Here is a 27,660-nt window from a genome sequence, read left to right on the forward strand (position 1 = left end):
AAGTCTCAACTAAGTCTCCACTTAAAAACAGCTTTTGCCTGCTTGCTTTCCTCAAAAAAAGATTCCTAAGATCCTCTCAGATCATCAAGGCTTCTTTTCTAACTCTGCTTAGTGGCAATGCACTGTGTTTCATGGATATGCTGAAATGCAACCGCTATTTCCTAATGAACGCTACATTTCTTCTGCATTGCATGACAAAGGAATATTTTTAGATTTGCATGTTTCCTGAATTTAAAGCTTTTACATTTAATTGGCTGATGCCAACTTTTATATAAAATTGAGAGTTTTAAAGGTCAATAATTTAACATCAAAGATGTCTGCAGCATGAGATACGGCTGCTATTTTGTCAAAGAACAAGCACACTTTTCTTTCTTTTTAATAAATTACATAACCTAACTATTACTTTAATTTAAAATGAAGTTTTATTCATCATGTTCTTATAGTTTTGCTGCTTTGTTTTTACTCTGCTTTTTGATTAAATTAATTGACGTTTGCAATACATTCTATGAAATCTTTTTATCTTCTTGGCGATCAAAATATTCCATTGGTGTTACCACATTTGCTGCCTCAAATACTTTTCTTTAACTTTGGCGTTTTATATGTGTTTCTCCAGGTCCTGTTTGTGTATATGGGCAAAACAAGGAAATCGAAAATAACTTGCAAACCTCCCTCCACAATCCCAGTTTCTACACAATTTTACTGACTCTGCTCTTTGAAGCATGGTGGAAAGAAATCTGTCCCTTTACCAGAGGTAACTCCTAAAAATCCTTCATCTATCACAAAGTTGCTGCCAAAGTCTAAAAGATCAAAATAAGGCCCACCAGTTCTGGTTAAATTATCTTCACCTGTCTCCATGGAGTTACTGTTCAAGGGAATTAGAGTCTTGAGGTCCTGTATGGAAGAGACAAATAAATCGCTAAAGAATTTGGATGAAAACTGATTCTATATGGACAGCAGAATCACAGAAGTGTATAAAGAGCTCGCGATTTCCAAGATGCAACCTCTAAAACTAACACTTTACAAGCAGAAAGTTCAGCAATTAAAAGACATATAGTAGATCTGGAAAACAGGAATTGCAGTATCAATCTAAGAATGCATGGTATCCTGAAGAATGCAGAGGGCCCAGATACAGTCGATTTCTTTAAATCCTTTAATACAAGGGATTTAGATTTGCTACCTTCTACACATTTGAATATCCAGGGAGCCCACACACAAGACCAAATATAAGCTACGAAAGCCAAAGGAGTAATAATTCTATTCCTGGAATATACCGATCTCCTAAAATTCTCAAGAAAAAAAGTCTAAAAAGCAAATATTCTGGTCTCTTTCTCACAGGACGTTGCCAAGTCTACAGCTTACTTAAGACCAGAAGTGAGACACACTGGTGCCAGGTTTGCTTTAATTAATCCATGTCATTTCAAGGACACTTATAAAGACAAAACAATTGCCTACAAAGAACCGTTCCATCTAAAAATAAATCTTAAATGATTACAAAGGAGAAGAAATGCAGATGTCAAACTCTTAATTTTATATTATTGTTTTTTTGCCTTGAACATTTTATTTTTTTCTTGTCTTGCTGTTTTTGAATTACTTTTGTAATGACTTTTTCTTCACTGTATACAGATATGTTATTTTCTTTCATTGTAAAATGGACGATCGCAGAATAATGGATAACATCTGAACTGAAACCTAGGGGCCTGTCAACATTTTTTTTCCACTGAGCAGGCACACAGACTACCAGCGCAGACCTCTCCAATGAGAGTACGTACCTGTACAATTATTCAAGCTGCCCAATTATAGAAATAGGGATGTCCTGCTGCAAGAAGTCAGCAAAAGGAAAATTATCTATATAAGAGGCACTGAGAGAATGTTGTTTCACGTTTATACCATCCAGGTGCACAGACTACAACGATGCTTTAAAGCCATTAAGAAACGATGGAGATATAAATTTCAAATATATGATGCTCTTCTCTGCCAAGCTAAAGATACTTTGGGACCTCATTAGATTAACAGGATGAAAGACAGGGCAGGCACAATAAAAAAATATTACTAAACATGCCTGCAACTACAGGTGAATTGGGCAAAGATGACAGTAAAGAAGAACAAACTGAAATGAGTGCAACAGGATGTGGTGAAGTACTGGTAGGAGGTAGCATATGAGGTACGGCACTCTGAATTACGAGAGAAATCTAACCTCACCCCAGATTCTGACATAGGGATACATCTCGACAAACCCAAAATAGAAAATGAGTTACGTGTGCTGGTTTAGCAGAGAAACAAACCAATTCTACACTGTAATTGACAAAACAGAGCCTTTTAAAATCTATTCATTTTGTTGTTGTTCTGTTTCATCACAGTGGCACAAAGAGAGAGCTGACCTTAAGCTTAGGAGACCCATAATTATTGAGGGTTTGGGCTCCTTAGAGAGCCATGATGCCATCCATGTTTATTTCTCTAAAGTTAATTCCGGTAGCAATAGGATGTAGAATTACAATAACATTGTCATCGATATAGGACACCTTAAAATGTCCAATGAAGAACTTAAAGGATTATTTGCATGGGGACACAATACCTTTCATCTCCTGGAATGTACTGGGTCTGAACAATTACACTACAGGTGCCAGAGTGGAGGTCTAGCTACGCAAGCAGGGTATTCCATCAGCTTGCCTTCAGGATACACATTTGCTTCTAAAGGAGGTGAAAAAGTACAACAGGGATGGAGGGATCGACTACAACATGCAGGCTAGCCCTTTGTGTGTGCTAGAATGGGGGGGATCTGAACAGCACTATGAGTATTGTACACTACAACAGATGCAGTACTAGACTCACAGGGGCCCTATGTAGTGCTACACAGTACGGTAAAAGGTAAAGACCTCAAAATAATGTGTCTATATGCTTCAAGTACTGACGACCAGGAACTCTACTCAGTACTAGGCCAGTCTATCAATACACTCCGCAAAAAAACAAAAACATGGTGATGGATGGAATCCTTGAAATAATCTCATCCAGTGGTAATCACTCAGGCTACATCCTAAACCACTGTTTTTCACCCACCAGTCCACAACATTTTGGTGCCAGCCATATGCAAATCAGCATTGACCTTGCTCAAATGAGAAAAGTACAACACAACACAAACTGCCAGGCCAGATCATACCAGAACACAAGCACCCCAGAAATGCTTTCACCCTTATTAAAGCTCAATAGCAATGTATAGTTTGGTTACAGTGGCACAGGACCTACGCCCGGGAATAAGCGTGCCACTTAGGGCAACACAAACAAGGTAATAGATGGAATGCCTTAATCAATCTTAGCCACTGGCAATCGCTCTGTGACCTATCCCAATCAACCATTTCTCACCCACCATGCCACCTCAGTGTGGACCCAGCCATATGCAAATTAGTCTGCGGTCCAGTCCAACCTGCCTAGCCAGGCCCCCCATGAACTGGTAAATAAGCAACCCGGGTCCTCCTTGAAGTGGAACACAAGCAACCCCAGACCGGTTTTGCCCTTATTAGGAATCATCAGTCAGGATCTGAATGGGCAATTACAATTGTGACGGTCAATTGTTCATAGCTTACAGTGCACCCAGACGATGTCAACCGCTCTCCAAGCAGAGTATATCCAGATGGATATCATCAGCCATTCGTTTCTGCCATCAAGCAGCGGGCAAACCGATGCATTCATCGGTCCGTGTTCACTGTACACAGGAAGTTTCTTCCTCAGCAGCACTGTTTGCGGGGGTTCCTCTGCAAGACTTCTGTAGAGCAGCGACATGGAAAAGTTGCCATACATTTACACAACATTACTTCTTGGAAGCACTATCTCAAGGAGAGGTAGCAGTGGGTCAGGCAGTCCTCAGGAACCTCTTCAGGTGAAGGTGAGCCATCTCTTTCATCCCTCCATCCTAGATAAGGTATGCACATTGTTTATGTCTTGTTACTTTTGAATACGGATCCAATGCTCTTCATATTAAAAAAATCCAAAAAAAAAGAGTAAAGCAAGAGAAGTAAGAAGCAAGATTTTGGGGCTTTTACCAGCTAAGCAGCTGAGCAAGGTAAAAAAGAATCTAATCCACAGAGGTTAAAATGGGCTTATTCTAGCCAGACTCACAGCATTAAATATCATTACATTGGCCAGTGTGATGGAGGAATTAGAGAACAGCAAAGAAGAAGTGGCACGACTATCGCTGTACATGGAAAAAGTATTTGACACCATTAGTTGGCGATACCTATTTGGGTCCATGAAGTGGTAAACTGTGTCCCACACCATACAAACATTTTTCACTATGCTGCATACAAAACCACTGACCAGAGTCTAAACTAATGATTTTATACCAGACAAATGGGAGTTAGAGCTACAAAGCAGGGGTGGCCCCACTCACCTCTACTGTTAACATTTGCCAAAGGACCATTGGCTAGAAAACGACTCCACACTCTAATAAGCTGAGCAATTACAACCTTAAACTGTATACCAATAAAATGTTGGTTCATTTACTTAACACAAAACACTTCCTAAAAATCCTGATGGATGAACTTGAACATTCCAGAGCCCAAACTGGTCTGAGAGTAAACAAACACAAATAAATCCTATTCCGAAAGGGGGCTCTGCAACAAGTTCCCTACAGAGAGCTGATGAGCATCAACAAACCATGTCAATAGGTTATTTTCTGTACCTGGGCATAAAAATAATTGCCTCTGAGAATAGCATGCATGAGTAAAACCCTAAAATGCTGCAGGTAGGCATACAAAGGAATATAGATAAATGGGCATCTCTTCCCATAATAAGAGAAGGATGCATAGCGGTAGTAAAAATGCTAGTGCTCCCATGTTGTATGTAGGTTTCAATGGAGCATGTGCCATTTCCCGCACAGCATTTTCAAAAAATTAAAGACAGCACTGGTAAGCCTCTTATGGGCCAAAAATTTGAAGAAAAGTACACATGGATACATTGCAATGCTCATATGAAATGGAAAGACTTTCGGTATTGGACATAGAGGCATACTACTAGGTAGCACAACTGCGGTTTGCGGTAGTTTGGCATGATATGGATCAAAGTCTGCAGGAGGAGGCACCAATGAGAAGGATGCTCATACATATGCTGAACGATAGAGGGGCGGTGAAATCAGGGAGGGCAAATTACACCAGCAACATGACAAATGTTTCTCTCCAAATGGGGAAGGACATTGCCATTCTCACATGACCAACTAACATGGGAAATATCAGCGTTTTCTTGACTAGACTAGGACACAAATATGGAAAAAAAAAGGAAAATAGGGAGCTGTTACGTGGCAGCAAACCAAAACGGTCTCCTTAAGCAAACTACAACAAGCAATGTAGAACATTCAGCTTGACAAGGAACAATACCTACACTATTGTTCCACCCCTAATGTAATAAAACGTGTTTGGGGGTACAAACGAGAACGCTCCACGTAGATCATTCACATTGGACCTGCTGCTACAGACCAATCAAGGTAAAGGAGTGATAACAAGAATATATACAGCAGTAGGAGCAGACATCAAAAACACCCTGCTAAACGCCATGCGCACTCATGGGAAACAGACTGTGGCGCAGCTATTACAGACAAGCAATGGGAAGATGTCCCTTACTCTCACACGCACAGCTGCTAGCAGATCTTAATTGATACATTTTAATTTCATACCCAGAACTGACACTACCCCAACAATGCTGCATAAAATAAACGCATCCAAGAACAGATAATATCTCAAATGGCAGCAGAAAAAAGTCAATCAAACCTTCAGGATTAAGAGATGCTGGGTGGGATCTGTATTTGTTTCTGTGCATAATGATAGAAAAATTATAATTTCGTGCGATATGCATCTTGATGTAAGAAATAAATCTCAAAAGACTGACGAAGAGGGTAGAAAAATTGTTGTTGATTTGAATATTAATAAAATACAGATTACAATTGTCAATATTTAAGATCCCACATTAGTCAATTCCTTTTCGAACGACATTTAAAAAAAAAAAAAAAAAATTATCACATAGATTACTTCATATTGGGCGGGGACTGTAAACATATTTGATCCCATATTAGATAGGAATTCGAAAATTAAAAATGTCCCAAATAAGATGCATAAACAATTTAATTCTGCTATTTCTCAGAGTGCTCAGACTGACGCTTGTAGATTATTCAATCCTAGTTTGAGAGAATATACTTTCTTTTGTCCAGCCCACCATTCACAGTCCTGCATGGATTATTTATTTATATCTAAAGGTTTATCCCAGTTACTATTAATGCAAAAATCGGTGCGATTTTCAATTCTGCACACAGCCCATTAAATAACTGATCTAATTTCGTTCCAATCTTTCTTAAACGTCAGAGGTTTAAAAACTATTATTAGAGCCTGCTTTAAATATAATTCCCTAGATACCTCTATTAATACTGCATGCGATGCTTTGAAAGCAGCTGCACTCGGCTTCATTATTGATTTCTGGCCACTTATAGGAAGAAGATTGGTCTTCAATCAAAATAACTCTTAGGCAAGATTAAAAATCCTGAATATACATATTACCACTCAAAATCTGCAGATCCATTTTTGCTTTAAGCGAAATTGCATTTCCATACAATCTCCATTGAAAATGCTCCTTCCTAAGTATTAAAAAATAGTGCCAAATATTATTTGGATCAGAATTAATCCAGGAAACTACTAGCTAGTTGCTTAGAGTCAAAAAGAGTGAGGCAAAATAGATTCTATTATGAAAGGAAAGGGTTCTGTTCTTTGTGAGAACAAAGGTATTTTGAAGGAATCCGTCCCATTTTATAAGGACCTTAAAACACATGACGCATCCCCTTCGGACTTGGATGTAAAGGCTTATTTAGAAAATGTTAATCCTCCCCAAACAAATGGAGTTGCAGTGGTGACTGGTGACTTATGAGCAGTGAGGCACGTAAATGTTAAAAATGCCTATGAGGGACGGTAAATGTTATAAATAGAATGTGTCCCATCACCACCGCATTACGAATTCAATTCTGCAATGCAGAGGTGATTGGGTCACATTCTATTTAAAAAACATTTATCACCCGTTCATTATACTGTCAAAAAACAATCTTATCTTGCCATCTGGATCTACCACAACTTCAGCATGAAATTACAAACCAGTACACCGGAGGCTAAATTCTCCAGAGCTGCCAGGATGTAAATATGTGAGTGCATGCACTGCTCTCATGCTGCTTATAATAAACAGCATAAGGGCGGTGCCAAGATTGGCTGGCTCAGGCAAACACAATAACCCACTGGACTCCGATGGGGCTGGGTCTCTGCTGTTCCAACTCCCTGGAGCATTACTTCTGGAGCCTGAACTGCACATGTTAGACTGGCCACAGCAAAAAGAACCGGCCAATATAACAAGCACAGTTAAGTTAACACTGCTTCAGCTGCTTCTGGTCCTCACAAGCCGGGAAAGACAGTGCTGTTGTCCTGCCCCTAATGGGAAAAAATGAACAGCAGTACTGGGAAAGTATTTAGGAGAAAACAATGAGTGTCTTAGGTGTGGGGGCCAACAGTAGGACAACGCACCAATGCCCTTATAGAGGAATCACCCCTTTGGAGTCGATTTTAATTGTTTGGGAACAACGCATTTTAAGAGAAGAAATTAATAATGCAGTCAATTTACTTAAGAAAGAGGTGGATTTACAGTGGAATCTTATTTCCACTTTTCAAAAATTCTATTCCCTAAATTATTACATTTGTTTAATCATTTTACTACTTTAAGTCTTCCCTTTTCAGGAAGTCATGATTTGCCTTATTCTGAAAGATAATCAAAAATCTGAATGAGAGACTTCTAACCGCATATTCCTTACTTTAGAATATCCCCAGATGTCCGACTGAACCCGAAAGATTTTTAATCAGTATCTCTGCTTGCCTATAGGTAGCGTCGCTCAGTTATATGACTGTTGTGCGCTCCGGAAGTGACGTGCACGATACCTATATTAGCGTCACCACGGTTCCATTACCCCAGTTCATTCCTTTCCACGCCAGGTAGAGCTGATATGGTCTGAGCTACCTTCAGTTGTTTTTTTTACTGCCTTTTTGTCAACTCTTTTTGAGAGTTTTTCCACTCCTGGTGTGAGGAATACTACCCAAGAAACTGTCTGTTTCAAACCATAAAGAGCCTGTCACAGTGAGATGTCTGGGACAGACCCTACTTGGTGTGTTTGTTGTGCTTGGAGTGTGACCACGACTCAGAGAACAGTGAGGACTGCTGCGCCATGCACCCCAAGTTGCTGAGGAAGTGATCGCTCAAGTTCCTTGCTGCCAGACTCGGACGACTCTGTGGCGCTTAAGATCTAGGTCCTGCAGAAGGTCCCAGGATCATTCGAAGATCCGCACCCAGCAATTATCGTTCCACTGTAAGTTGTCGGGGACATCGGTTAAATCCCATTAGCACAAACAATTCAAGAAGTCTAAGAGGTCTTCGGTGTCACAATGTCCAATGAAGTAGTCCGATGATGAATGGGACTGTCTGCACTCCAGACCTTGCGCTTCGGCAGAGCCCAAGTCAGCATCTGCTCTGCGCTTCCCTGTTTTTATGGGAGTTGGAGCGACCCCCGCCCAGCTCAAAGAATGTTATGAGACCATGCACCTAATATCTGGGTGGCTCAGCCCCTCTGGTGCACCTTCAGGTCCCACGGGTTCGGGAGTGGCCCCTACTAGATCCCCAACAGCTGGTTCGCCCTTGTGCTGGTCAGGTCCCCACTGATCAGCTGCTGAATCCAGAGCAGAGCCCCTGACAAGACCAAGATCTTCCTCAACACCTGCTCCAGTGCCAATTCCTCCCACGTCCCCATCCTCATTCCCCACGCTGACATGGAGCCGGATGGGCATCGCCTGATGCTGGTTCTGGTGCCAATGGGACCATATTTTCCGGAGTGGAGAGAGTGCCTTTTCCTAATGATAGGCCTGGAGCGAGAGAGGACTGGCAGGGTTCGGAGGACCCTTATTACCAGCATCCCTTGAATGAGGAGGACAACTGGTATGAGGAAATAGCAAAGGCTAGAAGGCTAGACACTTCACCTGTCACCAGTCAGGTCTCTCCTCCTACCGTGGCTACAGAGGAGGGTGCCTCTTTTGCTACGGTGGAGCGCAGGGTGGCTGAGGTCTTGGATCTTAACCTGCCCTCTGTGGCAGACAACACAAATGTCTTGACAGAGGTGCTTCAACCAGAAGTCGCTGCCTCCGAACCCTTACTCCCATTCAATGAAGTCATTACCGACGTCCTACTTGCGACCTGGCTCAAGCCTTACATAGTGGCTCCTCTACATAGGACAATTGCCCACCTCCATCTTCCTGCTCCTAGGAACTCCAGTTTCCTAACCCAGCGCCCCAACCCGGAGAGCTTGGAGCTCCAACCCTCCACTTCTATGAGTAACCCCACCACTCCACCGGATACAGAATCCAAAAGGCTGAATACCTTTGGAAAGAAGAGGTTTTCTTCTGCTAGCCTTGTACTGCGGTCAGTAAACAGTTCATGCCTTTTATGCCAATATTCCCATTATGAGCTATTGCTAATGGGAGACATACAGCAAAGTTCACTATACAATGTGAACTTGACACAATGGGTAGAGCGGACTCAGTGCTAGAGCACTTTAAGGACAGCAGAGCTGCGGCCAGGTCCTTGGGATTGTCTATGGCCCCTCATCACCCCCAGTCCACCTTTTGCGGCCACAAAAGGAGTCTTCAACTGCGTCCATACCCTCCCAGCCACCATAAACTGTCTGTGACACGGAGCCAGCAGCCGGGTTAGTCCACCATCCCCTCCAATCCCCCCGTCAGAAATAGCTTCCGAATCTCCTCCAGACTACAGTGAACCTTCTGCATTCCCTGGGGCTCACTATCAATATGCCAAAGCCGCACCGGACTCCCTCTCAGACGGTCCCCTTCAATGGAGCTGTTCTGGACACTGTGCAGTTTCAGGCTTATCGTCCCGATCGCCAAGTCCAGGATATTCAGGTTCTGTTAATGATGTTTCAGCCTCTGTCCTGGATTTTGGTGAGAAACACTCTGAGGCTGTTAAGCCTCATGGCCTCCTGCATCCTGATTGTGATGTGACTTATACCTGTTGGCATATGCAGGCTCTGCAGTGGAACATGAAGTCCCGGGGGCACAACATCAGGGGAATCTCTCCAACATGGTGCAGATCTCTAACAAAACGACAAAAGATTTGTAGTGGTGGCTGATCAACCGCAACTAGGTCAGTGGCAGACCTCTCTCCTTCCCACAACCCCCAAGCACAGCTGTATGTAGAGGCAGATGCGTCACTTCCAGGATGGGGAAGACATCTGGGAGGTGTAGAGATCAAAGAACTTGCTTGGAACTGAAAGCCTTTCTTCATTTGCTCAACGGAAGGCTTGTGCAGGTGTTCACGGACAACATCACAGCTATAGGGTACTGCAACAAACAGGACGGGTGGGGGTCGTGGACCCTTTATCAAGAGGCTCTGCGTCACTGGACATGGCTGAAACACAACAGCATTCCCCTGGTGGTTCACCACCAGGAGGGCTCGCTGAACAATAGGGTGGCTGAACTAGATGCCTAGCAGATCACAAATGGTGTCTACATTCAGAGGAGGTGTAATGATTTGGTAGTTGGGCTAGCCTCGGTTAGATCAGTTTACCACAGCTGACAACATAAAATGTCAGCTGTTTTGCGTGCTGGATTTCCAAGGCAGCTCTCACTCAGAGATGCTTTTCGTCTTGAGCAGAGTTCTGGCCTTCTGTACACCTTTTCACCAATCCCTCTGCTGCTGAGAGTCTGCAAAAACATCAGGAGCAACCAGGCCCAATTTATTTTGGATTATGATTGGGCACAGAGAATCTGGTATCCTGAGCTGTTGAGCATGACAATCTGTACCCGATCAGGCTGCTCCTTCAAGAGGATCTTCTGTTTCAGCAGCAGGGAAGGATTCTATACCCGAATCTGCACACCCTTCACCTTCATGCTTAGAGATTGAGGGGCAACAGTTAACAGTTTTCATCCTGCAAAAATGTTGGCTTCACGAGTTTACCCTCTATTACCAAGCCTTATAGGGAAGGAACAGTCTAGATTTGTCAAAGTTTGCGCTTCTTCTGACAATACTAGAATTTACTTTAAAATGCTTTACAAAGCATCTAACTGTTCATATCCTTTAGCAGCAATCACTTAGGATTCTAAGAAAGCCTTTGATCCGATTGCTTGGCAACTTATCTTTAAAAAAAACTACATTGGTTTGGTTTTGGTTTACCTAAAGCTGCTATTTTTTCAAACTGACTTTTATCTTATTACTTTTTGCTACAAAGACAAGTCAAACAAGGTTGTCCTCTTTCTCCTCTTTTTTTGGCTTCATGTCAGTATTACTCTCGAGCTCTTTTGCTTAAAATAAAGCGAGACCAAAATATATCTGGTTTTGTTTATGGGATAACCAGTTGAAATTATAAGTGAATGTGGATTATATTCTACTCAATTATGTCCAATTTAGATATTTCATTACCAACTTCCCTTTCTGAAGTAGAACATTTTACTGATATATCATGCTACAAACTTAATAAAGAAAAATAAGAAATTGTACCCCTAAAAAAGGTCCAGGCAAGCCACATTTATGAATGAATGAAAAGCTACTTATAGAGCACAAACATCTGCTTCTAAGGAAGCATCCGAGCTCTAAATTATCCAGAAGTCATACTTGACTACTTCTCTCTAAAACAAAAAGTTGAGTGGAGAGCCTTGCTGTGTCCCTAAACTCCAACTCTTTCTTGTAAATAAGCAGGGTCCCTTTTTCGCTAGGGTATATGGGTTGCTGCTAGTGCTCTGAATTGTATTATTTGCTTGATCAGGAGCCAATGCAGTGCCTTCAAGCCTAATGGGGGTGTTCAAGAGGGGGAATGCTGCTGCATTCTGCACCAGCTGAAGCTCATTTAAAAGACCCTCTGACACCCCAAGGTATATAACATTGGCATAATGTAATCTAGCCATAATCAATGTATGGAAAATGTCTTTGCATATGTGCTGCAAGAAGTTTGTTGATCTTTCTTAAAGACTTAAGGATTGAAAAACAAGTGGGAGTCAAGAACTGCATTTGCGGTACAAAAGGTAAATCTTTGTTGAATTTGATCTCTAGATTTCTGGCCACATCAGCAGCTAAAGGAGGCTTGTAGGAGGCTGGACTGGCTTGTAGTGAGTACCAAGGGGTACTTGCACCTTGCACCAGGCCCAGTTATCCCTTATTAGTGTATAGGGTGTCTAGCAGCTTAGGCTGATAGATAATGGTAGCTTAGCAGAGCAGCTTAGGCTGAACTAGGAGACGTGTGAAGCTACTACAGTACCACAAGTGTCACTTGCACAATATCATAAGAAAACACAATACACAGTTATACTAAAAATAAAGGTACTTTATTTTTATGACAATATGCCAAAGTATCTTAGAGTGTACCCTCAGTGAGAGGATAGGAAATATACACAAGATATATATACACAATACTAAAAATATGCAGTATAGTCTTAGAAAACAGTGCAAACAATGTATAGTTACAATAGGATGCAATGGGGACACATAGGGATAGGGGCAACACAAACCATATACTCCAAAAGTGGAATGCGAACCACAAATGGACCCCAAACCAATGTGACCTTGTAGAGGGTCGCTGGGACTATTAGAAAATAGTGAGAGTTAGAAAAATAGCCCTCCCCAAGACCCTGAAAAGTGAGTGCAAAGTGCACTAAAGTTCCCCCAAAGACAAAGAAGTCGTGATAGAGGAATAATGCAGGAAAGACACAAACCAACAATGCAACAACGATGGATTTCCAATCTAGGGTACCAGTGGAACAAGGGGACCAAGTCCAAAAGTCACAAGTAAGTCGGAGATGGGCATATGCCCAGGAAATGCCAGCTGTGGATGCAAAGAAGCTTCTACTGGACAGAAGAAGCTGAGGTTTCTGCAGGAACGAAAAGTGCTAGAGACTTCCCCTTTGGTGGACGGATCCCTCTCGCCGTGGAGAGTCGTGCAGAAGTGTTTTCCCGCCGAAAGAACGCCAACAAGCCTTGCTAGCTACAAATCGTGCGGTTAGCGTTTTTGGATGCTGCTGTGGCCCAGGAGGTCGCAAATTGGACCAGGAGGTAGAGGGGACGTCGAGCAAGACAAGGAGCCCTCTTAGCAGCAGGTAGCACCCGGAGAAGTGCCAGAAACAGGCACTACGAGGATGCGTGAAACGGTGCTCACCCGAAGTTACACAAAGGAGTCCCACGTCGCCGGAGACCAACTTAGAAACTCGTGCAATGCAGGTTAGAGTGCCGTGGACCCAGGCTTGGCTGTGCACAAGGGATTTCCGCCGGAAGTGCACAGGGGCCGGAGTAGCTGCAAAAGTCGCGGTTCCCAGCAATGCAGTCTAGCGAGGTGAGGCAAGGACTTACCTCCACCAAACTTGGACTGAAGAGTCACTGGACTGTGGGAGTCACTTGGACAGAGTTGCTGGATTCCAGGGACCTCGCTCGTCGTGCTGAGAGGAGACCCAAGGGACCGGTAATGCAGCTTTTTGGTGCCTGCGGTTGCAGGGGGAAGATTCCGTCGACCCACGGGAGATTTCTTCAGAGCTTCTAGTGCAGAGAGGAGGCAGACTACCCCCACAGCATGCACCACCAGGAAAACAGTTGAGAAGGCGGCAGGATCAGCGTTACAGAGTTGCAGTAGTCGTCTTAGCTACTTTGTTGCAGTTTTGCAGGCTTCCAGCGCGGTCAGCAGTCGATTCCGTGGCAGAAGGTGAAGAGAGAGATGCAGAGGAACTCTGATGAGCTCTTGCATTCGTTATCTAAAGTTTCCCCAGAGACAGAGACCCTAAATAGTCAGATAGAGGATGCTCATACACCTTTCAAAAGTAAATGTACTTAGAGAGTCCTAAAAATTACAAGGCACCTCTTTGTTATGGACATAATCCTCTATCTGACTTTCAACATTGCTTTTAACCTTGGTCTTCATCCTTGTCACATTTGACTGATTAAATGATGAAGTTAATGGATGAATAACCAATTTTAAACCTTTTTTCCTCTTTCTTGTTTTGGGTGGTGACCTAAGGCACCCTCAGTTTGCACTATTGAATTTTCTAGTCACTATCTCAAAATTCGGCTGAGAGCCCCCACTTCGGGGTGCCCACTAGGCATTGCAGCGCCGGCCTAGTGAGGAGCTATTCCCGATGATGATGCTAGCCATCCAGAGTGATGCTTGAGGGCTCTTGCTCCTGAGATTACAGGTCTCCCCTGTTTTTGTCTTCCTTCTCTCTATTTTTGGAACAGTGTACCTTTATATAGTTACTATTATAGGGAGACTGTACACTGGACCAGCAATACTCCCGGTCCCTCTTTTTTGTGTTAAGAGACCCTAAATAGCCAGAAAAGAGGGTTTGGCTACCTAGGAGAGAGGATAGGCTAGCAACACCTGAAGGAGCCTATCACAAGGAGTCTCTGACGTCACCTGGTGGCACTGGCCACTCAGAGCAGTCCAGTGTGCCAGCAGCACCTCTGTTTCCAAGATGGCAGAGGTCTGGAGCACACTGGAGGAGCTCTGGACACCTCCCAGGGGAGGTGCAGGTCAGGGGAGTGGTCACTCCCCTTTCCTTTGTCCAGTTTCGCGCCAGAGCAGGGCTAAGGGGTCCCCTGAACTGGTGTAGACTGACTTATGCAGAATTGGGCACATCTGTGCCCAAGAAAGCATTTCTAGAGGCTGGAGGAGGCTACTCCTCCCCTGCCTTCACACCATTTTCCAAAGGGAGAGGGTGTAACACCCTCTCTCAGAGGAAGTCCTTTGTTCTGCCATCCTGGGACAAGCCTGGCTTGACCCCAGGAGGGCAGAAACCTGTCTGAGGGGTTGGCAGCAGCTGCAGTGAAACCCCAGAAAAGGCAGTTTGGCAGTACCAGGGTCTGTGCTACAGACCCCTGGGATCATGGGATTGTGCCAACTATGCCAGGATGGTATAGAGGGGGCAATTCCATGATCATAGACATGTTACATGGCCATATTCGGAGTTACCATTGTGAGGCTACATATAGGTAGTGACCTATATGTAGTGCACGCGTGTAATGGTGTCCCCGCACTCACAAAGTCCGGGGAATTGGCCCTGAACAATGTGGGGGCACCTTGGCTAGTGCCAGGGTGCCCTCACACTAAGTAACCCTGCACCTAACCTTTACCAGGTAAAGGCTAGACATATAGGTGACTTATAAGTTACTTAAGTGCAGTGTAAAATGGCTGTGAAATAATGTGGACGTTATTTCACTCAGGCTGCAGTGGCAGGCCTGTGTAAGAATTGTCGGAGCTCCCTGTGGGTGGCAAAAGAAATGCTGCAGCCCATAGGGATCTCCTGGAACCCCAATACCCTGGGTACCTCAGTACCATATACTAGGGAATTATAAGGGTGTTCCAGTAAGCCAATGTAAATTGGTAAAATTGGTCACTAGCCTGTCAGTGACAATTTAGAAAGAAATGAGAGAGCATAACCACTGAGGTTCTGATTAGCAGAGCCTCAGTGAGACAGTTAGTCACTACACAGGTAACACATTCAGGCACACTTATGAGCTCTGGGGCCCTGGTGAACAGGGTCCCAGTGACACATACAACTAAAACAACATATATACAGTGAAAAATGGGGGTAACATGCCAGGCAAGATGGTACTTTCCTACAAGGCTCCCCCAATTCAGCTGGTCATACTCTTCTAGTGTCCAGGGGCTCTGAATCACCGAAGATTAAAACCTCGTACTTGTCTGAATTCAATTTCAGACAGTTATTGTGCATCCTTTGGCAACAGCTGTAAGACAGCCCTTAAAAGTAATTACCTCAGAGTCATCAAGGTGATGAAATGCAAGCATGAATTGATTGTCATCCAAATAGGACACAATATTAAAGCCCCAAGTCTGAACTACACTGGCCAGCGTATTACCCAAGCCATAAACAGCAGGGGCAAGTCATGCCAAACAATTGGGGGGACAGGGGTCTCAAGGAACCACATTTACTTTAAAAAACTGCTTTACAATCAGCAAAGGAGGTCTATCTTCTCAAAAACTTCCAATCTGGCCCTAGTAGAGGAGATCATAACCCCTAGATCTACCATGGGAGGCCTCTCACTCTGCTCTTAAAGTTGGAATAAATGTATTCCACCTTTTCATGAAAATACATGGAGACAATATCATAAAGACAGAGGCTGGAATGAATTGTTGATCAGCTCCTGGACTTAAAAAAAGACTTGGCTATTTGAAAATTTGCCCGGAAGCATTGTTGCCTGCAGCAATTTCTTCAGAAACTGTCTTAATCTTGCTCTTAATTATATTTTTGCAGAGAGACTGGAGAGCTTCCTTATACACATTTACCTTATCTTCCGGTGTATATGCCCTTCTCCAGTGCTTTTCTAGCTGTTTGCTTTTTTCAGCTTACAAGGACAATGTGAACCAGGAAGCAGAGAGAGAGTCTCTTTTCACTATACTTTTTTTTTATTTTTTTAAAGGAGGCAACTTATTCAGTCCTTGCTCAAGGGCTAGGTTAAAAGACCTGACCCCCCCCCCCCCGATCTCCCCCTCTGTCAGTTTGAGCTGAATTTGCTCACACAAGTCAGATTTAACATGCAAAGGATGTGATTACTCTTGTTGACCTAGTCCTTTTACCGTACCTGGAAATTAACAAGGATAAGGGAATTAAAAAATGATCAGCCCAAGTTATTAGGAGGGTTTTTTGTTGTTGTCAGTGAAGGTAGGTTTGACAAAATAAGATAACTGATGGCCATGTTTGTGGGTAGGCTCTCCAATTTTTTGCACAAGGTTTACCCAGCCATCGCATCCATTCATTTTTGCCACCTCCTTAGAGTCGAACACTGCCACCTGCATATTAAAATCTCCTAGCACTGGGAAGTTTGATTACTGCATGTAATGTGAGACTACTACCTTAGCCAGGAGATCTCCAAAAGGGAAACAATGTTTAGGAGGACAACAGATTAATAAACCCGAAATGGAAACATTGTCAGACACTTGGATAAAAAAAAAAAAAAAAAAAAAAGACCCTTAGTTTGACCCAGTAAATTTAGTGTTTTGTAGGTGCGGGGAAAAGAGGATCGCAAAATCGCCAACTCGGTGATCCTGATCCACATGTGAAATTGCATAGCCATCCAGAACAGCTAAAGCCAGATCTGACCAAAGTTGTTACTTAGCCAGGTTTTTGTTAAAAACAGTAAGTTGCAGGCACTCGCTTTCAAAATGACTCACATACCCCTCTTACATTTAGACAAATATCTAACACTGATTGATGAGGGAGGTTCTTGGTTTATTCATCCTCCATCATTTGGTCTCATTATCCAGTAAAGGTGGGTGTGTGGTATTAATTGTCTCTGTATGAGGAAGAGAATCACACCCTAGCTGAAGTGACAATTAGCATGTGGCACAAATAAACGTGCCATCATACTCAAGTAGATTAAAAGATGAGTTACAGCAGAAGTTTCCTTGCCATGCCATTAGCAACTCCTTCTGATAACTGATTCTCACCCCTCTATAATTAGGAAAGCGAGCAGCATGGCTGGCGCTGGTTGCGATCTGGGTGCCGACAGGCACAAATAGGCTTGCCTTTGGTGCGCCTTAAGTGCATCTGCACCACTTCCTGCATTAAATGGGCCTGAAAGTTATGAAGTCCCACCCAGAAGCTAGCACACTAGAACACTCACCCCAAAACAGCGCCTCGTGTGGAACCGCCCTTAAAGGTAAAAATGGCTGCATTCAACAAGATTCTACAATGTTACCGTAAAACAGCTCCCAAATTAATACAATTTCACAGTTGCCCTTAATAGGGTAAAACATCACACCCAACAGATTCCAACCATAAAACCAAATGAATGCTTTTAAAAGAGCAAGTATTCTGAGCCTGTTTTATGCCTGGCATGAGCAAGTGGATTGGAATGACCCCTTACTATGACGTCCTACCCAAAGGGGTAAGGGTTCCCAGGGATAACCTAACCCATATTGGGCATTTTCAAGATAGTCAAACTAAACTTGGGCTCTAGGGGCTACGGTTGTGTGTAGAGACAATACTATGGTAATCCTAGAGTCCTCCCATATCTAACACCAAAATCCAGTCTGAAGCAGTTCCTGTACTCACAACAACCTCAGTGACAAAAATCTTGAAAAGCACAGCTTACTTTTCAGCAACCAGACAGTGTTGTTTTGGCATACAGTCATACTGTCTTTGAAGTGCACCCCAGGTGTGATATGTGAAGCCTCAGCATACCTGTCAAGTACACCTTGACACTCCAACACAATCTGACACTGGGATGTCAACAAAAAGCCTGCTGTGATGGGGGCCGGTCTGGCTGGGATGGAAAAAAAAGGGTGCAAGCCTTGGTGTTAAATTACATCTACTTCAAACAGGGTAGGGGTCTTTGAAGTGGATGTAATCTAACACCAGGGCTTCACGCTTCTTTTGTCCATCCCAGGCCGATGGCCCCTATCACAGCAGGCTTTTTGTTGACATCAGTGTTAGATTGTGCTCTTCAAACAGGGTAGGGCTCTTGAAGGTAATCGAGTTCTTGTGCAGTCCTACAGGCCATCCTGTTAAGGGCAAAACAACAGCTCCCCACACCCCAAGGTCTTTGTCCTTGTCCTGGGAGCAAGTTCACACTTCATTCACACTTTTTCAAATGCTAATTACTGGTTGGCAGAAGAGGTGAAGCAAAATACAGATTTAGCTTCTAGGGACTTCAGATAGGGCAATGGTAACTTTTCTGAAAGTCCCCCTTTTCAAAATATTTATTACAAAGCAGACTTCAGCAGTGAATTGGCTGTGTATTAAACATACCAAAAAGTTAAAAAATGAAGTCTGTAGCTGTTTCCTAGGCAGAGCTAACATTTATTAATACTGTATCCCAATGCTTTCCTATGGCACATACAACCCTACTGCAGCGAAAATAACTTTCAGGGCATGTTCACTTTAAGGACATGTTTAAAATTAAATTTGTACATGAATCCTGCCTTATGGGCAATAAACTCTACTTAAGGGTGACTTGTTAATATTTAAAAGGAAAGGTTAGGTCTGTTAAAAAGGGGCTTTTATGGCAGATCGAATTTGTACTTCTGAACTGCACTGCCAGGTTACAATGGTAGACCTAGAGACATACTTTACAATGCCACTGTAGGGGATGACACAGTGAGTGCTGCAGTCCACTGGCAGTACTTATATTACATGCCTTGGATAGACTTGGTACCATATACTAGGGACATATAGGCAAATTCAATAAACCGATCAGGTGTGTACAAATTCAATCATGTTGAATGGAGGAGCGCCACCACTTTACCTCTGGTTAGCAGGGTTAAAGTGCACAGAATTCTATAGCCAGAAAAATAGGGTTCATCAAAAGGGCACCACAATCCGCAATCCTGCAGGCAGGGGAAATTTCCAACAAGAACACTAACCAAATTGGCTACACCGAACAATGGCACATTATTAAGAAAGTTTTATAATATGGCATAAAAGACTGGCCATTACATCACGCTTGATTTTAATATGTAAAGGAGAATAAACAATATAAATCATAATAAAGATGCTCACCTCTGGTGTCAAGTGAACCTCCATAGCAGTATAGGTTGGCCAGTACCCCATTGTGAGTATATTTACTGTCAGCTCTATGCCACCTGGGTCACTTTGGTTCTGCATATACTAAGAAAACAAAAACAAAAATGTAGTAGATAAAATATTTTCAAGGATTACAAGAGTGAGTTCAGTTGCATTAAGTTGTTGAATCTTCGAATAGGCCAGATCCACAAAGCACTTAACCCCATATCCATTGTGCTTGACAGTTTTTAAAAGGAGTGCAGACTTTGTCAAAATTATTAAATCTATCCATGACCAATGCAATCACCCTCTCCTTTGAATGTATGTTACAATTGTTGGCCCACTATAGCTGGGTGGTAATTACCCTCAAGGTTCAATTATCCAAGAAGATAAAAACAAGCGCTCTATGGGTAGGTTCGACCGTGTCACCTTTTTCACTTCTCTTTGTACCTCCCTCCAAGAGGTCATCACTACTGGACAAGATAACCACGTAAGCTCCAATATTTTCAAGCCATAACCCCTCCAACAAACATTAGAATTAGCATGCATGGCTCTCAGGCTTAAAGGGTTATTATACTAAAATATCAGAATTTTATAGGTTTTTTTCAATAAAATGTGAGCAGATAGACGTCTTGGCCGCCATGGTCAAAATGGCTGGCCAAGTATCTTCCACACTGTTAAGTTCTTAAGCCCATTTCTCATTTCGTCATACAAGTATGTGATGGTGTAGACATGGCAGCATTGATACCCCGCATATGGGAAGGACACTTCCTTGCAGTATTGCTCTAGCTAAAGAATTCCGTAATTAACAGTCAGATCCATGAACCTTCTGAATTTATCTCTGGTGAGGTAGCCCAATGCAGCAACTAGGCTAAATGATTTTGATTAGTCAGTGATATACATGACTGAATCACATATTCTGCCTTTCACATACAGCTCTTTAAGCACCAGACAGTTCTTATGTCTCCAGAGGATGGAAGTGTCTATAAATTATACTCAACAACAAAAAACAAAATCTGGGTTATACGTCATTGGTGTCAGAGGAGCAGGATAGATTGTCACTGTGCCTTTTTGAGTAACTCATTTCCAGTGTTCAAACAGAATGGTTGTTGTCCTGAGTGGGAGCTCATTGCTTACTTTCCTAAAGCAACCAAAGCAAATACTGAATATTGCTCAAGTTTCACCAATGGCGTGGTTAGGACGTTACCATACTATGACACCTTATCTGATATTCAGGAAAACCTAACCTCCAGTCTCCCACCCGCCCATAAAATGCCAATTAGGCTACTCGAGATTTTTTAATATTCCCTATACAGGATTTAAATTTAATTCTGATTGTTTTACATATGTCACTTTGGAATTCGCATGGGGAGAAACTGAGCTACATACTGGAGTCTGGGAAGGAAGTTATTCTTCACGCAAGCTACTCTTCCAAACAAGGAAATTTCCAGTTTCCTCCACCATTAGCGGTCTTTAAAAAGTATCCAACATTTTAAGGAAATCTTGTGTATAGATGTCTTTGGAGTAACTCTGGAAATCTACAACTGGATATCGAATGGGAGCCTTGTCCAAGCGAGGCCTGGGCTTCAAGCATGGTCTTGCAGGATGGCCCTCTACATTAAATCCGCTTACATTTGATTTTGAACAGTTAATTTAAAAATCTGAGATTCTGCAAAAACAATATCCAGAATGGATAACAACGCCTAGAGTGAAACTTCAGGCTCTGTTAGTCAACAGAGGATCATCTGTTAACAATACAGCCTTATGGTGATGCCACTGGGTGATCAGTCCGTCAATATTGGGGTTAAAGACTTAAGACGTACTGGGGGTGTGGGACTGAGTCTCAGTAGAAGGCAGTGAACTATATTGTTCTGAGAGAACCTTAACAAGGTAGAATTGCTTTGTGACAGCACCAAGCTAACATATAACAATCTGATCCCTGTGTACAACCTCCACATGGAAGGACTATGAATGAACCCCTTTAAAGACACCTGTATAAAGCCCCATCTGCTTACTTTGCGACAACTTCAAAGAGAACAGAACTAGAGCTGTATCAAGGGAAACAATGTGGAAACAATAAGGAAAACTGTGAAAGCAGTAGCAAAGGAGGCCATTAAACTTTCAACCACAAATGCGACATTTTTAGAGCCAGAATCTCTAATCCAGAAGGCAGTTTCAAAGCACAAGCAAATTAGCCAGCATATTCCTCTGCTATATGGGTTTAGAAGAGGCAGATCTTATATTTTTGAGGGTTGTTTAGAGCTGCCTTTTACAAATATTTTCTGAAAAACAGTACTAGAATAGTGCATCTAACACTCATGGCGAGTAGTGATGTAATAACGGTCATGACAAAGGATTTTTATAGATCACACAGGAGGGAATACCTAAGACTGAGTGCACAATGGTTAACTGTAAAGTACACTCATCTAAAAGTTCTAGTGCACACCTATTTGATTAAAAGATTAGTCAGGAAGCATAAATGTTCTCTACTGAGAGCGTTCATAAACAACAGTGGAAAACATACTGTAAAGCACAAGCCTCTATCTTGTCATCATTCCTACACCTGTGACTCTAAAGCAGTGGTTCCCAACCTTTTGACTTCAGTGGACCCCCACTTTTTCAATACTGGAACCCGGGACCCCCCACTGAATCATTATTGGAATCCGGGAACCCCGACTGAGTCATTACTGAAAGCTGGGGATCTAATCGGTTAATATTATTAAATTTTTCTCAGCTGTCACGGACCCCCTGAGGAGGCTTTGCCGACCCTCAGGGGTCCCCAGACCACAGGTTGGAAACCACTGCTCTAAAGCATTTCCAGTGCTACCCCACTCATTCTTTCTCTCAACTCTTCCCTATTGCCACTCTTCCTGAAGTCCTTTTTTAGCTGTTCATCACTCTCTTGACTTTCTGCCTTTTATGGAGCTCTCATTTGTCCCCTTTGTTTCCATGTCACTTATTTCTTAAATTCTCTCCCTTTGATCTATTTCTCTTGTGTAAACTCAGCCTCATCCTTTCCACTTCTCGTTCTTTCTCTCGATGCTTTTTTCTTTTTGATGCCCCTCTTCCCATCATTATATTTTCCCAGTCTTTTTTTTCAACAGGTATTTTTTTTTCTCTTGTGTAGGTCTCTCAAATTATTTTTATATTTCTCCCGCATTACTCTCCCCTCTTGCACTTCATTCATCTCCATCTTTCTTTCTTTTTGGTCCCTTGTTTTTTTTCTGATCTCACCCCTTTCTTTCCCTTCAGTCCGCTCAATCGAATACTTTATCTTCCGTATTATCATTCCTCTATCTTCCCCCATCAATCTCTGTCTGTGTGAGTGTTTTCTCTCGCATGAGCGCCCCAAATATAGTACAGTATCATGTGCCCCTCTCCCACTTGGAACATATTCCTGAAGAGCAGGAAGAGAAAGCTGGAAAGTGCTAACTTTCAGTTGCTAGAGCTGAAAAAAGTGACAGAGGTTACGCTGCGAAGAATAAAATGACTAGGTGATTCTGGGACTTTTCATTGTGGGTCCTTCGATTTCGATGAACAAAAAGTGCTGGGTGGGACTTTCCCTAAAAGGGCAGAAGCTGCCCGACCTCTGTGCCGTAAAGCAGGCCTTCGACAGCTGCAGCAAACATGGAGCATGCTCTCCTGCTCCGCGCGCCTCCTTGCAGCGCCAGCCTTCCCGAGCCTCCTGCAAGAGTGGGTCGCAAGCCCCGGACCTGACAATGACAGCTGTGACAGGGATGTGGGGGAGACGGTCAGGTGTGGGAAGCTGGAACTGTCGCAGCCAATGGCTCGTAAACACACCTGATTTACACACTGTTTAAAGCAACTCACTTTTATGCAGATTAAGTTGTCAAATGTGAAGTTGCGACTTATACAAGTAAAAAAAAAAAATGCTTCAAGTTACCTGTTTAAACTGAACCATGACGTCTTTTGAAAGTTCCATATCCTTAAACATGCCCTCGAGCTTACTGGTAAAAGCTGCTCCGCATTCTAAAAACACACAGAGCAAAAACAGGCACGTCATTAATAGCAGAGCGAGCAAGTATGGCATATCTCAAATAAGAGAAAGGCATCAGAGTTCCCCCTCGTCTTACCATGCTTCAGTTTAGATAACATCGACTTCTCTGCGTCAACCGAGGCACTTTTTCCGACAAGTAGTCTCTTGGCTAAATCCTTTTTGTAAAATGCTTCAAACACATCTTTGCCTGTGTTGTTAAACAATCCAAAATAAAATAATCACGTTAGCAGTGGCTTTTCTTAGGAGCGGCTCTTTTTAATTTAGAAAAGCGGCTGAAGGATAATTTGTTCTAGCAATCTTTCACGTGCCTCATTTTGAATGCGAGATACGGGTTGATGGTTCGGCTGTCAGACTGTAATATTATAAGGGACCTGCGCAATAAGGACATTCGATTGCGGAAAACTATATGTGCTGTATCCCTCACTCTTCTTCCAACCTTCACAGGATTATACGCTGTAGGCCAAGGAAGGATAACACCATCACCTTGGTCGCTTACACACGTTGGCGCTTATGACAATAAAAGGACCGTTTGGTGGATCAGGGCTATCTGGAACTCTTTAAAAACGAAATCCGTGAGTAGAAAAAAAAACAAAACAAAAAACAGACATTAAAAATCAAGAATTATTTTCGAAGGCAAAAGGTATGTATGGCTAGTCAATCGATTCAAAGGGCTTGTAAATGCAAATAAATGAAAGGGGTGTTGACAACGGAACCTCAAACGGTTAGCAGAAGTCAGTACATTAGACAGAGAACAATAAGTCTTGAGGACTTTTCAATATAACAGGCGAGAAAGGTGTGTAATATATTCTAAATCCAGAAAGGCAGGTTAGCATAGAATCTGCCCTTTAAGGATAGCAAGGTAAAATCTTAGTTCATATTCCAAATGAAGAGTTTTTAAACATTTTTAGATAGAAATATCGTACAGTCACTGTGGTTCTCCAAGGATACACTGAGCTAACCAATAATAAAACAGAAAACACATCACATGGTAAAATATTTTTTCTCTAGTTCTAATGAGTTATCCTGCACTGTTCTACTACAGAAAGCAAAAGCATTTTTGAAATATAGACAACACCTCTGTTTGGCCAAAGGAAAAGGCCTTCACTTGTTACTATCGAACCCTCCTCTCCTCAGGGACCACAGAACAGAAAATAATAAGAAATGTTACAGTGCAAGCAGGACCGTGAAGCTAACTGAATAGGGGAATAATACAAATAATAATGAATGAATAAATAAAATAAAAAAATAAAATAAAAAAAAATTACCTGCCACTGCCGGCTGCCTCGGTGCTCTTCTCCTCCCCCAGCACTCACTGGGGAACAGAGAACAGGCTCCCAATCCAGACGCTGCTCTCATGCTATACCAAGCATGAGGGCAGCGCTGGGACGGGCCTGATTGGGCTGATCTGAAGCTCGCTCAGGGACAGGGAGCCTGTGCCATTTCTCCATCCAGCTGTGCAGACCAGTTGGGTTGGAGATATTTAAGTGTACATGTCTGTTTGGCCGTCCTAAGATGGCCAATCTGACATGCACACTTTACAGTACCCACCATTCCTCCTCCCTGCCATGGCCTGGCCCTGCCCTAGACTCCATGGATGTCAGACAGAGACAGTGATAAATACAATTATAGTAAAATTGTTTTATTATCATTTTATTTTTCACTGCCTGACTAAGCAGGAGGGCAATGCTTCTCCGTTATTATGGAGGAGCCGTCCCTGCATATACAACTCAGCAATACAGTACCCTTTCAACCAGATGCCCCTCACCCCAAACCTATAGTGAAACATGATATCCATCTTATAAAGTTCGCTGATGCCTTGTTAGAGATATGAAGCTCTACACCAATACACTAACAATCACAAACAACGTGTTCCTTGGGAAGGTTTCTTACGGAAACACATGTACTTGCTGTTTATGCACACTTCTTTACATACCCGGATGCAGAATATGAGGTCTCAGTGGAAGCCAATAAGAAATGCTATGGCAATGAATAATTATGGTCACATTACTTTCCATTAATCTTCATTATACTGAACCTATATCTTCCTCTTCTAAGTCCTTGCATCCTCCCTGTGGAGAAAGGGAATATCTTGGCACATAAAACAAAACAAGGCTGTTCCTCTAGACCCTAAACATCTGGCTTCTTGCTTTTTGAATGCTATAGGTCTATAGCTCTTGCTATAATAAGCCCCCAGAACTTTCTCAAAACCTGTACCAGACGAAACATATAAATGCATAGCTGAAGGAGCTAGAGCTTTGAGGTAGGGTAGGAATAAATTAGCACTGTGCTGGAGTTTACGTGGGGTAATGAAAATTACCTCTAAGTAATCAGGCCATTACTACCAAATATGTCTTCCTATAGGATAAGCAGACCCTGTCATCTTCTCTATACATCCAACCAAGAAACATGGTTTCATGAGTCTTGTGAACATCACAGCCACTGAGACACTGGAGATCTAACACCAACAACCAAGTTATTTCTATACGAGGGAAAGGCTGGAGACTGCCCCAGATGGACAGCCAAGTGTCCCACTTCCACAAAGAAACCTATCACAGAAAAATAAGAGCGCTCCAAGAAAGCAGTGACCTAATAACTGCAAGAGACCAAGACTCTCGAACCACCTGGCAGAAGGGAACCCTGCCTCTGTACGTCTAAAACCGTTAAGGAGAAATCATGGGGCACAGAACCAATGAACTGGGCCAAAATCCAGTACCTAGGACAGCAACACTAAAAGGGATGTTACACCATAAAGTAGTGGTCTGAACCCTTAATGTGGCAAATGCCAATGCATAGGTAAAACATAAAGAGAAACCAAGCTTTGAGCAGCCTGAGACACCACCTAAAAATGGTCCAACTTGGGGCAACACCTGAGAAGTAAAGGTCTAGATATCACTGCCATTCAGAACAGGAATCAAAACATTTGGTCCCTAGCATGGCACTGAATAAGCTCTATTCTGCAGCAAATCAGAGGAATTGTACAAGGGGAAAATGCTCCAGACCAATACAACAGCAAGAAACTAGAGACATCACACAAATAAGCTTCCAAAAGGAGTCAATGGTGACTCACTAAGATGTACACAATCAAGCATAGAAAATAACAATTTTCAGCATCATGAAGATGAAGCATCAAACCGACCAGGACCACAGCAAAAAAGGACACATGCTAAAGAGCCCAATCCCACCATAAAAACAGAAGGCCGCTACGTCCTCCACAACCTTACAATGGCTCCTGCCAACTGTGTAAAGTACCAGAGAGAGCAACGTATGCCCACTGCCATGGCCAGATCCACACAAGGCCAAAGTACAGAAGTGCTAACATTGTGTTACGTAATTAACTTTTTAAATTAATACATAAAGGCCAATTACTTGACCCCTGCCCTCATAATCCATCTCGCTGTCCAAAGACAAACAAAACTTAATTTAGTGAGAGTGCTGAGGTGCTGGATTTTCACTGCAACTCCGCTCCAAACAAAGCACTGTGAACATAAGAGGTCTTAGGGTTGCCTCTGCAAGGCGTATCACATTTGAAATAGGAGTGCAGGTCATTAGACTCTCTGCCTAACCAGTGTCAGCTGTGTCAACTATTCCATCTGCTTGGGGATTTAGTTTGTCTGTGCTGTACAGAGCATGACTTTACTTTGTAGGTGTTAGTAGAAGATTTGTGCAAGTGGATTGAGGTTGGTGGTGGCAGACTGCATTGCAGAGGGTGTTTAAATAGATTTGAGTGTCAGGCTCCTGGTTTAGGGATATATATAATCCTGGACTAAGGGTTTAAATTTAGTGCATAGGACGACTGAAAATGTATACAAGTTAGATTATCCTGATAATTTATCTAGCACCATGTTCCTTAGTGGGAAGAACCTATGCAGTGTGTTTTTACAAGTTCAAATCTGCCCCGATTTGCCAATCAGATCCATTTTGTTAGCTATCTGATTCGCTAATTCAGGTCTCTTTATTTTCGTGCCCTAAACAATTTTCTGCCCCAGTCTGCCCCTGGTTTGAATAGCAAGCAAGGATCATTAAATGAGACGTTTCCTAAGAAAGGAGTCACCACCACCTCCCCTTCTGCAGAACATA

General features: G+C 42.7%; 1 protein-coding gene across 1 annotated transcript in view; it reads right to left on the minus strand.

The window, feature by feature from the left end:
• The window catches only part of CUL4A (cullin 4A), a 635,676-nt gene that overhangs the window by 233,771 nt on the left and 374,245 nt on the right, over positions 1 to 27,660 (minus strand). Inside the window, exons 13-15 of the mRNA XM_069204675.1 lie at positions 23,660 to 23,770; positions 23,470 to 23,555; positions 19,563 to 19,670 (exon numbers count right to left, since the gene is read on the minus strand). Coding sequence (XP_069060776.1) covers positions 19,563 to 19,670; positions 23,470 to 23,555; positions 23,660 to 23,770 — 305 coding nt within the window. The remainder of the gene's footprint in view (positions 1 to 19,562; positions 19,671 to 23,469; positions 23,556 to 23,659; positions 23,771 to 27,660) is intronic.

Source organism: Pleurodeles waltl, chromosome 8 (genome assembly GCF_031143425.1).
Source record: "Pleurodeles waltl isolate 20211129_DDA chromosome 8, aPleWal1.hap1.20221129, whole genome shotgun sequence".
In the NCBI taxonomy this organism is placed as follows: Eukaryota; Metazoa; Chordata; class Amphibia; order Caudata; family Salamandridae; genus Pleurodeles; species Pleurodeles waltl.